Here is a 13,322-nt window from a genome sequence, read left to right as displayed (position 1 = left end):
TTTTTCAGATGAAGAGGAAGATGATGATGTAGTGGCTCCTAAACCACCTATTGAACCTGAAGAAGAAAAAACTTTAAAAAAAGATGAGGAAAATGATAGTAAAGGTATCTTAAAGAATTAAACTTTAAAAAATTTTGTTGATTTCTGTTAAGATTCCTTTTATTACTTATGTATTAAAGCAGTATGAAATGCTATAAATCAAATAAGTGAATCTGATTGAAAAAGAATGTGTAACATTCATTGATCCATACTGTGATAGTGAGTTGATGTGATTTGCCTGACATAAATCATACTTCAAAAAATTATTTATTTTCCAGCTCCCCCTCATGAGCTGACTGAAGAAGAAAAGCAACAAATCTTGCACTCTGAGGAATTTTTAAGTTTCTTTGACCATTCTACAAGAATTGTAGAAAGAGCTCTTTCTGAGCAGATTAACATCTTCTTTGACTACAGTGGGAGAGATTTGGAAGACAAAGAAGGGTAATGTTAAATTGCTAAGATCTTTATCTTCAATAATGTTAAATTACTTTAAGATTAAGAGTGATAAAAATTATAACACCATCTTTTGTGGGGGTTGGTCTTTTTTTGTAGAGAGATTCAAGCAGGTGCTAAACTGTCATTAAATCGACAATTTTTTGACGAACGTTGGTCGAAGCATCGGGTTGTTAGTTGTTTGGATTGGTCATCTCAGGTAAAATGCAACAAAATGGCTGCTCTTAACTCATTTTTAAAATTATAATTAGCAGGTCATTTTATTTTAATTATGGGAATTTTGTGTAATAAATCAATATGTATTATTTAAAATTAATTGGATGATGGCTCTAATGTTAACATCCTCATCTTATGTACTTTAGAAGAAAGATTAGAAGCATTGTTTATTTTTAAAATTCAGGACTTGATGCTATAGGCCAGTTTTACTAATTTCAGTTGTTCACCAAATCCTTTGTGTAAAATTTGGACACATATTTTAATTAAATGTTTTAACATTAAAACATTTAAAATAATTAACTGTTCTAATTTAAAATTGTACTAATGTCCCAGTGAGCGTAACGCTAGAGATGTCTCTCTTGATGAAATGTTAGGTTTTTGTATTTTCAGAATAATAATCTGATAAAGACAAATGACTAGGAATATAAAACAGTTCTTATTATAATGCATAGCCTTTCTTTTCCTCTTGATTCTTGTGAGCAGTATCCGGAGTTACTTGTGGCTTCCTATAATAACAATGAAGATGCCCCTCATGAGCCTGATGGTGTGGCCCTTGTATGGAATATGAAATACAAAAAAACTACCCCAGAGTATGTGTTTCACTGCCAGGTATGGTGGTCTTTTAACAGTCTTCCCTTCCTCAAGTTTAAGAATTCATTGATGAATTAAGACAAGTGCCTTTTTTCTTTTCTTGTCAACATAATGATTTCATTGGATTGGCATTTTACTAAACCACTCCATATTTGCAAACAGATGTTAACAGAAAACTGAAGACTTCTCAGTTCAACATGATCTGCCTTTTGTAGCTTTTCTGACATCTCTTATAATGTTTAATCACACCTAAAGTCCTTTGCAGTTGTGATTTTCTTTTATGGTGATTGACTGTATAAAAGGAATCTTTTATAAAATGTCTTTCCTACAGGGAGTTTCCCAGGAACTTATTTGTGAATATACAATTAGATGGTTGGCCCACTGAATTACTTATACATGGCCTGAGGAATTGGAACTAAATGGTTTTAAGTAGAAACATATGGTTGAAGTAGAAAACAGATGCAGATTTTTAAAGTAGATTTAGTAGAAGGTTAGAATTTGCAAGCCTTTTCTGGTTGCATAAGTTAAAATATTTTAATAATGTCATAATCTTGAGTAAACACTTACTTGAATCAAACTAGCATGTACTCTACTGTTAGATTACTGTCTCAGAGGCTAATGCAGGGCTAGTTATCTTTTTAATACTATAGTTAAATAACTTTTTGCTTTCTTTGATAAATTGGTTAAACCTACTTATGTAAACAGCCATTACATTGGACTTTTAAGCAAAAAATATCTTAAAGATACATTTTTATATTTCTGAAACAGTGAAAACTTTTAATTAATTTAGTTAGTTTTTTATAACCTCTAATATCATACAATGAAGAAAGAAATATTTCGGAAATAGATTGGTTTTTAGAACTTGTCAGGCTTTTTTCATTTGAATCTCAAGTATGAAAATCTTACTTATTTGCAGTCAGCTGTGATGTCTGCCACATTTGCAAAATTTCATCCAAATCTTGTTGTTGGTGGTACATATTCAGGCCAAATTGTGCTTTGGGATAACCGTAGCAATAAAAGAACTCCAGTGCAAAGAACTCCACTGTCAGCAGCTGCACACACAGTAAGTAAATAAGGTTATTTCCATTAGGCTTCTGTGCTCCTTCACCCTTAGCTATAATACTTAGTGTAGTGGCCATCAGAGTCATCTCAGAATGCACTTCCTTTGGTGTATGAATTCCTCACCATTTAGCAACCAAGAATGAAGGCCGTCTTTTTTTTTTTTTTTGGAGATTTATTAGAAACTCATCTCTCTTCTGTGACAACCTTCTGTTAATAGCAAACTTCACATTAAGAATACCCACAAGTTATGGGACTTGATAATAAACAGAATGCTTATAATTAGACTAAAAATTTTGTTTTGCTTTTTGGTAAAATAATCCCTGAAAATTTTTTTTTTAATATCTCTAGCACCCTGTATATTGTGTGAATGTTGTTGGAACACAAAATGCTCACAATCTGATTAGCATCTCTACTGATGGAAAAATTTGTTCATGGAGTCTGGACATGCTTTCCCATCCACAGGTGGGTTATACTTGGGAAACTGAAATTTTGAGGTAAATGTTATGTTTTACATGTGTGTATACCTCAACTTATGTTTCTCATAAACTGTTTTATAGTAGTGTTACAACAGTTTATAAGCTGAAGCATGTTTAATATAGTTTTTTATGTATATATTTTACTTTGAAACCTGCTTCATTTAATTGAGGTGGATTTATGTAAATAATACAGTAAAAGAATTGTTTACAATCAAAGACTAGAAGTTTTTCTACAGAAATTTAAAATTGCAAGTTTACAAACTAATTTTCTCAGGTTTTTCTATGTAGGATAGCATGGAGTTGGTTCATAAACAGTCAAAAGCAGTAGCTGTGACATCTATGTCCTTCCCTGTTGGAGATGTCAACAACTTTGTTGTTGGGAGTGAAGAAGGTTCTGTGTACACAGCATGCCGCCATGGCAGGTAAACCTAAACTGGAATTTGCAATAATTTAAAATTCTTCCTTTAATCCTATTGAAACAAATTGCCTTATTTAAGTAGAAATCTGTCATAGATCTACTTGTTATTTGTGACAGATTTTTTGTGTTCAGGCACATAAAATTAAAACTTAATACCTTTTTGTATAAAAGATAATTTGGGATTCATGATGTGTGCTAGATTTTGTGGGTTGTGGTTTTGTGTGTGTGCATGTACTCACATAAGTTAGTGATAGGCAGGAACATTCAGTAATTACAAATACAATATACACATGCCAATATTGACCTATAGACTTATAAATGAGATTTTCAGCTGTTTCCTATTTTGATGTAGTTGGACTTTCAGCATTAGTTCAGTCTTCTGATAATTGTACAGTAATGTCATACATATTTTAAACTGAGTAATATTTCTGCTTCCATTCTGTCTGTTTTGAAATCGTCTAGCTGTACCTTATTGCTTCCTTTAAAAAAAAAATTGCCCAGATTTCATCTCAAATATAGATCACCTTCACTTCAAAGCTTTTGATTTAAAAGTAGCCCTGATTGTCTCTCTTAAATGTAGTGTATCTTTGTTTCTATTACACCATTTCAGATACTGGACTTTTGAGGTCTGTTGTCAACAGCATGATGTTTACAGTTCCAAAGGTACTTACTGCTTTTGTAGTATTACTAAATGTGGATGGAATAACACTCAACAAGGTTAATTCTGATAAGTTATGAGCACAGAGTTAAGTCTGTCAAAATTAAGTGAAGGCCTGATATATAAACCTATAATAAAAAGTGTATGTATTTGGTCTACTTATAGGAGACTTCGCTAACATTTTCACTTTTATGAAATTAGCAAAGCTGGAATCAGTGAGATGTTTGAAGGGCATCAAGGACCAATCACTGGCATCCATTGTCATGCAGCTGTTGGAGCAGTAGACTTCTCACATCTTTTTGTCACTTCATCATTTGACTGGACAGTAAAGCTTTGGACAACTAAGGTATCTAAAACATAGATGTCTGCTATTTGCTCAGGTTTCTGACACAAGGTGGTGATCTGATACTACACAGGAATGATGAAAACCTTTTAAATCACAATTGTTTACTAATAGATGAAACCTGCTAAGAAGTTACGCAGAGCATGAGTGAACTACTAGATGTTGTAGTTTTCATAAAAGTATGCTAACAAGTATGGTGACCCTACACAGAATCAAAGACCAGTCTTCCCACCACTTCAGTCTTTTTGAATACAGAACTGTTTACCCTGAACTGCATTGGGGAAAAAGCCCTGAGTATCTCGCATAGCACCTCATATAGTTGTCATTCAGCTCAGCACAAAAGCTATGCATTTGCCCTTTGGAGAGTTTTTAACAGCTTATTCGTAACTACAGTGGTTCACAGAGTTGATGAGAAATAGGGAAAAGAGAGAAAGTGATTTATAATTAAGTCGTGTATAATATGGCTGTATGTAGTAAACTGGAATCCTTAGGAAAGCATTGTGTAACAGCATGGATGCATATATTTTTTGTTATTCTATGATAAGCCATTTAAATCATTTATTTTGATTTTAATAAACGTCAGTATTTAAAAAACCCATTTATGTGATAAAATGATTCCTGATCCTTCAGTAATTCCAGATAAATGTGACATTGTCTTACCTGTTAAAAAGTCTCAAGACAAATCCAAGTAGGCAACGTTACCTCCTGTGATAGACTTATAGTTTCATTTAATCTCATTTTATAATGAAAGTGCCTTAACTTTGCTGTCTAGTTTTTCTGTGGTATTACATTATTGTTGGGAAAATGCATACTAAGCATCAGATTCTATTTAAATTAAATTCTAAGGTTTTTTTTTTTCTGTTTCCATCTGCCTTATCCTAAATATTGACTTTTTAAATAATCCATCATAAGACAAAGTTTAGAGATCTTTGGTTCTTCAGTTTCTGTGAGAAAACCTAATGTAAGAGATGTTCTTCACTATTTTAGTGAACTCCTAATTATTTATCAGGTGTTGGCCTTAGAAGTCTGGGATGAACTCATTATTCATTCTTGTCCTTTCTTGATGCCTCCTTTCTGTCTAATAATGAAATGGGTTAGAAAACTTTGCCTCTAAAAGCTCGCCTTTTAAAATTGAGCATTTTCAGGTTTATCATTAGCAGATATAAAAATAGTGTTTACCTTAACTCTAATAAAGGAGACAGAGATGCTTAACACAGTGTCCAGCAAATAATAGGCACTTACCGATGTTTAGTGTCTCTTTTACCTCTTAATGGGGATCAGACAGAGCCTGAATACATTTAATAAGTCGTCTCTTTCCTTTCTTGGATTGTTCTTGAATTTTTGTTCTTTTAATGAAATTTATACAGTGGGAAAAGGTAGAAGAAGATTCTCAAAGCTCACAAGCAAAGAAACGCATAATCTAGCTAGCATAGGTTGAGCATTCCTAATCTGTAATGCTCCAGAATTCAAAACTCTTTGAGCGCAGACGTGACACTCAAAGGAAACACTCATTGGAGCATTTTGGATTTTGGATTTTTGGATTAGAGATGTATAACCATAAGTATAACACAAAAACAGCAGGTCATCAAATAGTGTGTTTTGTCATAAAATTGACAAGAAAAAACACTGGCCGGGCTCAGTGGCTCTTTGTAATCCCAACGCTTTGGAAGGCCGAGGCAGAAGGATTACTTGAGCCCAGGAGTTCAAGACCAGTCTGGGTAACACAAGGAGACCCCACATTTACAAAATATTTAAAAATTAGCCATGCATGGTGGTGTGCACCTGTGGTCCTAGTTACTTAGGAGACTGAGGTGGGAGGATTGCTCAACTGGCGTGTCTAAATTGTCCCAGTCTGAATGAGTGTGCGTGTGTCTGAGTGTGCCCTGTGATAGAATAGCATCCTGTCCCTGGTGGGTTCCTGTCTTGTGCTCTGACCAGCTGTGACCTTGAACTGCAAAAAGCAGGTTGGAAAATGAATGAATGAATGAATACAAATTGTCATAAAATAAAAATTTGTAAGATACATAGTAATCATACAAAGGCATGGCAGTTAAAGGATGCAGTGTGATTTCGCTCAGCGAACCTGCTGTCTTTGTCATTGTTGTAGAACTGCCTGGTGATAGGGTGTGCTCCTTACAATTTTCACTTTGCAAAACATTTATTCCTTGATTTAACCTACTACCTCTACTACCACCATCATTCACTGGTTCACCAAAAATTGGGTTAATAATTATCTTGTTTTTATTAATCTTTCTGAAATGTGACCATGTAATCCCAGCACTTTGGGAGGCCGAGGCGGGTGGATCACCTGAGGTCAGGAGTTTGAGACCAGCCTGACCAACATGGTGAAACCGCATCTCTACTGAAAATACAAAAATGAGCTGGGCATGGTAGCGGGCACCTGTGAGCCCAGCTACTCGGGAGGCTGAGGCAGGAGAATCACTTGAACCCAGGAGGAGGAGGTTGCAGTGAGCCGAAATCGCACCATTGCACTCCAGCCTGGGTGACGAGCAAAACTCCACCTGAAAAAGTAATGATAATCTTTCTGGATTGTATGTGTAGCTCACATTTTATTTCAGTGTTTAATATTTGAAGTGTTTAGGGTCACTATTTAGAAATTTGGTGATTTTTTTGTGACCAGATAAATGCCATAGGGACTTAACTCTTGTTTATATCAATTAGCCTGTGGTAAAACTGGTTTTGTTTTATGTTGTTTTGCTTAACATCACAGTTTCCAAGAACCTATAAATGATGTTAAGTGAGGACTTCCTGTATTCTAAAATCTGAAAAAGTCCAAAATCTCAAATGCTTCTGGTTCTAAGTATTTCAGATAAACCTATAAAACCAAAGCAAGACGCAGAATTGGCGAGATGAAGCCAACTATTTCTCCAAAGGCTTCATACAGCCATGTAAGTTGCTAGATTTTTAGATGCACTTTCATCTTAGTAGTCCCATGTATAGTCACAGGAGACACATTTTTGTTAGATTGTTAGCCAACTTCCTTTTCAGTAATTGAAAGTAATCTTTTTTTTTTAAACTTTCATTTTACATTCAAGGGTACATGTAAAGGATGTGTGGATTTGTCATATAGATTATTGTGTCACCCAGGTATTAAGCCTGGTATCCAGTAGTTATTTTCCTTCAGCCTCTCCCTCCTCCCACCCTCACCCTCCGATAGGCCCCAGTGTGAGTTGTTCTCCTCTATGTGTCTGTGTGTATGTTCATTGTTTAGCTCCCATTTATAAGTGAGAACATGTAGTATTTGGTTTTCTGTTCCTGCATTGGTTTCCTAAGGATAATGGCCTCCAGCTTCATCAGTGTCCCCACACAGGACATGATCTCATTCCTTTTTATGGCTGCATAGTATTCTATGGTGTATATGTACCACATTTTCTTTATGCCATCTACCATTAATTGGCATTTCGGTTGATTCCATGTCTTTGCTAGTGTCTCTATGACAGAGTGATTGATATTCCTTTGGGTATATACCCAGTCATGGGATTGCTAGGTCAAAAGGTATTTCTGTCTCTAGGTCTTTGAGGAATCACCACACTGTCTTCCATAATGGTTGAACTAATTTATACTCCCACCAACAGTATAAAAACGTTCCTTTGTCTCCACAACCCTGCCAGCTTTTTTTTTTTTTTTTTTTTTTTTTACTTTTTAATAATAGCCATTCTGCCTGGTGTGAGATGGTATCTCATTGTGGTTTTGATTTGCATTTCTCTAATGATCAGTGATGTTGAGCTTTTTTTGATATGATTGTTGGCCACTTGTATGTCTTCTTTTGAGAAATGTCTGTTCATGTCCTTTGCCCTTTCTAATGGGGTTGTTTTCTTGTAAATTTGTTTAAGTTCCTTATAGATGCTGGATATTAGACCTTGGTCAGATGCATAGGTTGCAGAATTTTTCTCCTGTTCTGTAAATTGTCTGTTTACTTGATAGTTTTTTTGTTTTTCAGGGTTTTTTTTGTTTTTGTTTTTTGCTGTGTAGAAGCTCTTTAATTAGATCCCATTTGTCAATTTTTGCTTTTGTTGCAATTGCTTTGGCCATCTTCATCATGAAAATTTTGCCCATGGCTATGTACTGAATGGTATTGTCTAGGTTTTCTTCCAGGTTTTTTGTAGTTTGGGGTTTTACACTTAAGCCTTTAGTCTATCTTGAGTTAATTTTTGTGTAAGATATAAGGAAGGGGTCCAGTTTCAGTTTTCTGCATATGGCTAGCCAGTTCTCCCAGCACCATTATTAAACAGGGAATCCATTCCCCATTGCTTGTTTTTTGTCAGGTTTGTCAAAGATGATGATTGTAGGTGTGCGGTCTTATTTCTGGGTTCCCTATTCTGTTCTCAGTCTGTGTGTGAAAATCTTTTATCTATTTCTTACTATCTCAGGGTGTCAGTTTGCCGGCATCCTTTGGCTTTAAATTTGAGGCTTCTATCCTTATATACATTAACAATAGGATTTGAAAGTAAGGAGTTCATCTTGACTAATCAAGAACAATTTATCTTGTGATAGCAGACTGATTGATACTTGCTTTTGTGGTACTACACAGCTAGTTGAGGGGTGGTTGATATTTTTAGTCTTGTATTTTAATGTGTTTCAACATAGAAGTGCCTTCTGAATAAGAATGACAAGTGGGCATATCTCTTTCTTTGCTAATTAGGCTAGGCATTGCTTCCTTCCTTGAGCCTTATATAGAAGACTCATTTATTCATTCAATTGTGATACATGCCTCTCACCCTGCCCCCAACGTCCCTCCGATGTTAGTGTACAAAGGATGGGCCACCGTAGAACACGGTGTTTTTACAAATACCCAAGGACCCTCTGAAACTTTATCAGAAGAATCACCCTTTATTCTAACTTTCTGCACACAAGTAGTTCTACTCTGTGAAGGGTAGAGAAGGAATAGTCTGTTGATGAATTCTTTTATATTTGGCCATACTGTGGCTCCAATGTCAATTTACACTTCCTGGTTAATTGTGTTGCTGGTATTTATTTCTGCCCTGCTGAAAAACTGATAGAGCCTCTATGCTGTAATAATGACTGATGGGCAATGTTAATTAATAATGAATGATAAAGAGTAACAGGCAGTGTTTTTAAATAATCTCTCTTTAAAAACATTGTTCCAATTTCATTTTAAACCAAAGTCTTCACACTCTTGAATTTAACAGACTTTAAATGTTTTGCTTCTCTGCCTCTACTTTTTAAGTGCTCTCTGACTCTAGGAGTTGAGTCCTGATAAACTGGAAGGCTGAATCGTGGGATATTGCTGTACCTTTGTGTCCTTAAGATCTGGCTCTGCCCTGATAGCAAAACAAGATTTCTTCCTTTTCTCTCTTTCTATGAGTCCTCTAAAAATCCCTGGGAATCTCAATTTGGCACAGCCTCAAATTTAGTTTAAAGTCATCTACAGCTAGCCACTAATCTTTGCCTAGCCAGAGATTTATAATTCAGTCACAGAGTTCTGGTTCATCAACTTGTTTTCGTTACTTTATTGAACTCAACTATTTTTAATACAGGCTGAGCCCCCTAATCTGAAAATTCAAAGTCTGAAATGCTCCAAAATTCAAAACTTTTTGACTACTAATGTGACACTCAAAGGAAATGTTCTTTGAAACATTTCACATTTCAGATTAGGAACGCTCAACTGTAAGTCTAATGCAGGTATTCAAAAATCCAAAAACATTTGAAATCTGAAACACCTCTGGTTCCAAGCATTTCTGGTAACAGATATTCAACCTGTATAGAAGACAAACAGAAATAGATTATTTTCCATATATGGAAGTTTAAACCAGTAAGACAGTGCTTCTAATATATTTAAAAGACTGTTACCATCTCAAAATACCAAATTTTAAATTCACAACAGAAGCACTTTGGCAGGTCTGAAAAATGGTTGGGAGAATAAAGAGTGAAAGCTTCTGCAGCGTAACAAGGATTCTAGAAGAGTTTGATTATTAAGTAAACCTGGTAGATTCGCTTAATGTTCTACCACATTTAACCATACTTGTTACAGATTACTGTTGAAACATAAGAATTATTTACTTGGGGACAAGATGGATTTTGAGCTGTGTGCACAAATGCTTATCAGAACCGTATTTACCATAAAGTGACGAAAAGTTAAGATTGTTAATGTGATAATTTCCTGGAAGGGGGAGTTTTCACACTTTTGTAGTCCTTACACATCTTGAAATTATTCACACTTTCTGATAAGTCTTAGAACCCCTCCTTATTTTAATAGCTTGCTTAGTTAACTCTCAGAGGGCACCAGCATTTAAACAGGGTGAAAAGTTCCTACTAGTCCTTAGAATAACAACTCTGCATATTTAGACAAGTTAAAATGAAAAAATGCTTTGAAGTTGGGTGTTCTTAGGGCAGGCTGCCTATTCATCTGGACCCAGGCCTGCACAGCAGCATTTGCCTCAGTAAGTTGCTACTGGCCAATGTCCAGGCTCTCCTTTGCATATTCAGAAACTCAATTTAATCAGTATACTAGAGTTGATTAGACAGGGAGTGCTAACTGGAGCTAACAGGCTCCTAAGACACTGGTACATTGGAGAATGTCAATTTATTAATTTACAATGAAAAACATAACTGCCAGAAGGTCCAGATACTCCTGTGAGCCTGACCAGCTCATTGTTTCCCTGTAGACAATCCACATGGGAAGCCAAATTATAATCAAAAGATTGCTTGGTGAGTAAGGAATTGGAACAAAAGGAGTTTTATAATTTGAATGTTTAATGGCACCAAGCTAAGATAGCCTGATTCATTCTAGCCTTGCCATGGGGTAGTAATTCTCAAAATCTATTGGTTGAGATTCCTTTCTCCTGGACGATGCTTGAATGGGTGCTGTCTTCATTTTCTTTGTAAGATTGTTTCTTTGTATTTCTATTTTAATAGACACATTTGGTCTCAAAAAGTTAATACATTCAGTCAAGTTATATAGAAAGGTATTTCTGACCTTGGAATTCATTTCTTTTGAAAGAGAATCCATTTATTTCTCTTCTGATCCAAATTGATGACATATTTATTTCCCAGTTCTCTAGGAAGCATCTCATTATTATCTTCACGTGTTCACTGTAGGGACTCTCTTTGTTATTAATCTAGAACTCCCCACTTACCCCAGCTTTGAAAAGTAATCTATATTCTTTTCCCGAAGCTGTCATAACAAATCACCACAAACTGGGTGGCTTAAAATGACAGAAATTTATTCGTTCACATTTCTGGAGGCTAGAAGTCCAAAATCAGGGTGTCGAGAGGCTAGTTACTTTTGGAGATTCTGAAGGAGAATCTGTTTCTTGTCTCTCTCCTGACTTCTGATGGTTGCCAGCAGTCCTTGCTGTTCATTGACTTGCAGCTACCATCACTCCAGCCTTTGCCTCTGTGATCAGATGGCATTTTACGTGTTTGTCTCTGTGTCCGAATTTTTCTCTTTTTTTAAGAATACCAATCGTGCTAGATTTAGGACCTGCCCTAATTCAATATGACCTCATCTTAACTTGATTACATCTGCAAAGGCCCTATTTCCCAATAAGGTCACATTTACAGATATCAGGTAGACACAAATATTAGGAAGACACTATTCAACTCAGCGTGCAACCTTAAAGAGCTTAGTAAAAATATGGCTTGACTCGTGACCATACTGTGTTGTCCAGGCTGGAGTGCAGTGGGGTGATCTCAGTTCATTGCAACCTCCACCTTCTAGGTTCAAGCGATTATCAAGCCTCAGCCTCCCAGACAGCTGGGATTATAGGCATGTGCCACCATGCCCAATTAGTTTTTGCATTTTTAGTAGAGACAGGGTTTTGCCATCCTTGACCAGGCTGGTCTCGAAATCCTGGCCTCAAGTGATCTGCCTACCTTGGGCTCCCAAAGTGGTTGGGTTATAGTGTGAACCACCACGCCCAGCCCTGTTTTTCTTTTTATTGTCATCTTTTACCCAGTTACAATGCATCCTGTTTTTGTCTCTGGCTGCGTATTAGTCCACTGAGTAGGTGAATTTTTTTTTAACTTTTAGGTTCAGGGGTATGTTTGCAGGTTTGTTATATAGGTAAAATCATGTCATGGGGGGTTGTTGTACAGATTATTCCATCACCCAGGTACTCAGCCTAGTAACCACTTCGTGATACATTTAACAATCTTCTTTTATATTATAAATACAAGTAAGTTTTAATCTAATTTGCATGTAGCTTTTTTCATATTTTGTGTCATATAAAAATGGAATCATACAGTATAAAATACTCAGCCAGGTGCAGTGGCTAATGATTGTAATTCCAGCACTTTGGGAGGCCAGGGCGGGCGGATCACCTAAGGTCAGGAGTTCGAGACCAGCCTGGCCAACGTAGTGAAACCCCGTCTCTACTGAAACTACAAAAATTACCTGGGCATGGTGGAAGGCACCTGTAATCCCAGCTACTCACGAGGCTGAGGCAGAAGAATCGCTAGAAACCGGGAGGTGGAGGTTGCAGTGAGCTGAGATCGCACCATTGTACTCCAGCCTGAGAGACAAGAACGAAACTCCACCTCAAAAAAAAAAAGAAAAAAAAAATACTCATTTGTGTCTGACTTCTTTTGCTTAACATTATATTTGTGAGATTCATTCATTTTTTTTAGTATAGTTGTAGATTATTTATTCTCTCTGCTATATACTATTCCATTGTGTAAATATACCATAATTTATCCATTCTACTGCTGATGGTATTTGCATTAATTCCAGTTTGGGGCCATTACAAATAGTGTTGTTGTGAGCATAATTGTAGATGTCTTTTGATGGCCGTAAGTACTCATTTCTGTTGGGTATATACCTAGAGTGGAATTACTTGATCTTTGGTGGAAGACATAACATTGCCTAAAAATAAGCTGTTTTGAAGTACACTATCACCTCAGGAGTCAGCGGCCTTAGCACAGTGGTTCTTAATCATTGGTGTGCATCAGAATCCGATGAAGTGCATCTGGAGTTGAGCCCTGCATCTGTATTTTTCAAAAGCTCTGCAGATGATTTTGCACATCCTAGGTTGAAAACCACCTTCTCAGCCGGGCACGGTGGCTCACGCCTGTAATCCCAGCACT

General features: G+C 36.2%; 1 protein-coding gene across 8 annotated transcripts in view; it reads left to right on the top strand.

Annotated features, from left to right (window-relative positions):
* DYNC1I2 (dynein, cytoplasmic 1, intermediate chain 2) overlaps positions 1-13,322 on the top strand; it is a 60,619-nt gene that overhangs the window by 36,864 nt on the left and 10,433 nt on the right. For all 8 annotated transcript variants that reach the window (XM_011991930.1, XM_011991929.1, XM_011991927.1 and 5 more), the window contains 8 exons: positions 9-104; positions 318-480; positions 592-691; positions 1,192-1,317; positions 2,216-2,362; positions 2,710-2,823; positions 3,126-3,259; positions 4,115-4,259. In XM_011991930.1, coding sequence (XP_011847320.1) covers positions 9-104; positions 318-480; positions 592-691; positions 1,192-1,317; positions 2,216-2,362; positions 2,710-2,823; positions 3,126-3,259; positions 4,115-4,259 — 1,025 coding nt within the window. The remainder of the gene's footprint in view (positions 1-8; positions 105-317; positions 481-591; positions 692-1,191; positions 1,318-2,215; positions 2,363-2,709; positions 2,824-3,125; positions 3,260-4,114; positions 4,260-13,322) is intronic.

This window comes from Mandrillus leucophaeus, unplaced genomic scaffold, assembly GCF_000951045.1.
Source record: "Mandrillus leucophaeus isolate KB7577 unplaced genomic scaffold, Mleu.le_1.0 Scaffold40, whole genome shotgun sequence".
Taxonomy (NCBI): domain Eukaryota; kingdom Metazoa; phylum Chordata; class Mammalia; order Primates; family Cercopithecidae; genus Mandrillus; species Mandrillus leucophaeus.
The sequence above is the reverse complement of the archived record's forward strand: the minus strand, read 5'-3'. Positions and strand labels throughout refer to the sequence as shown.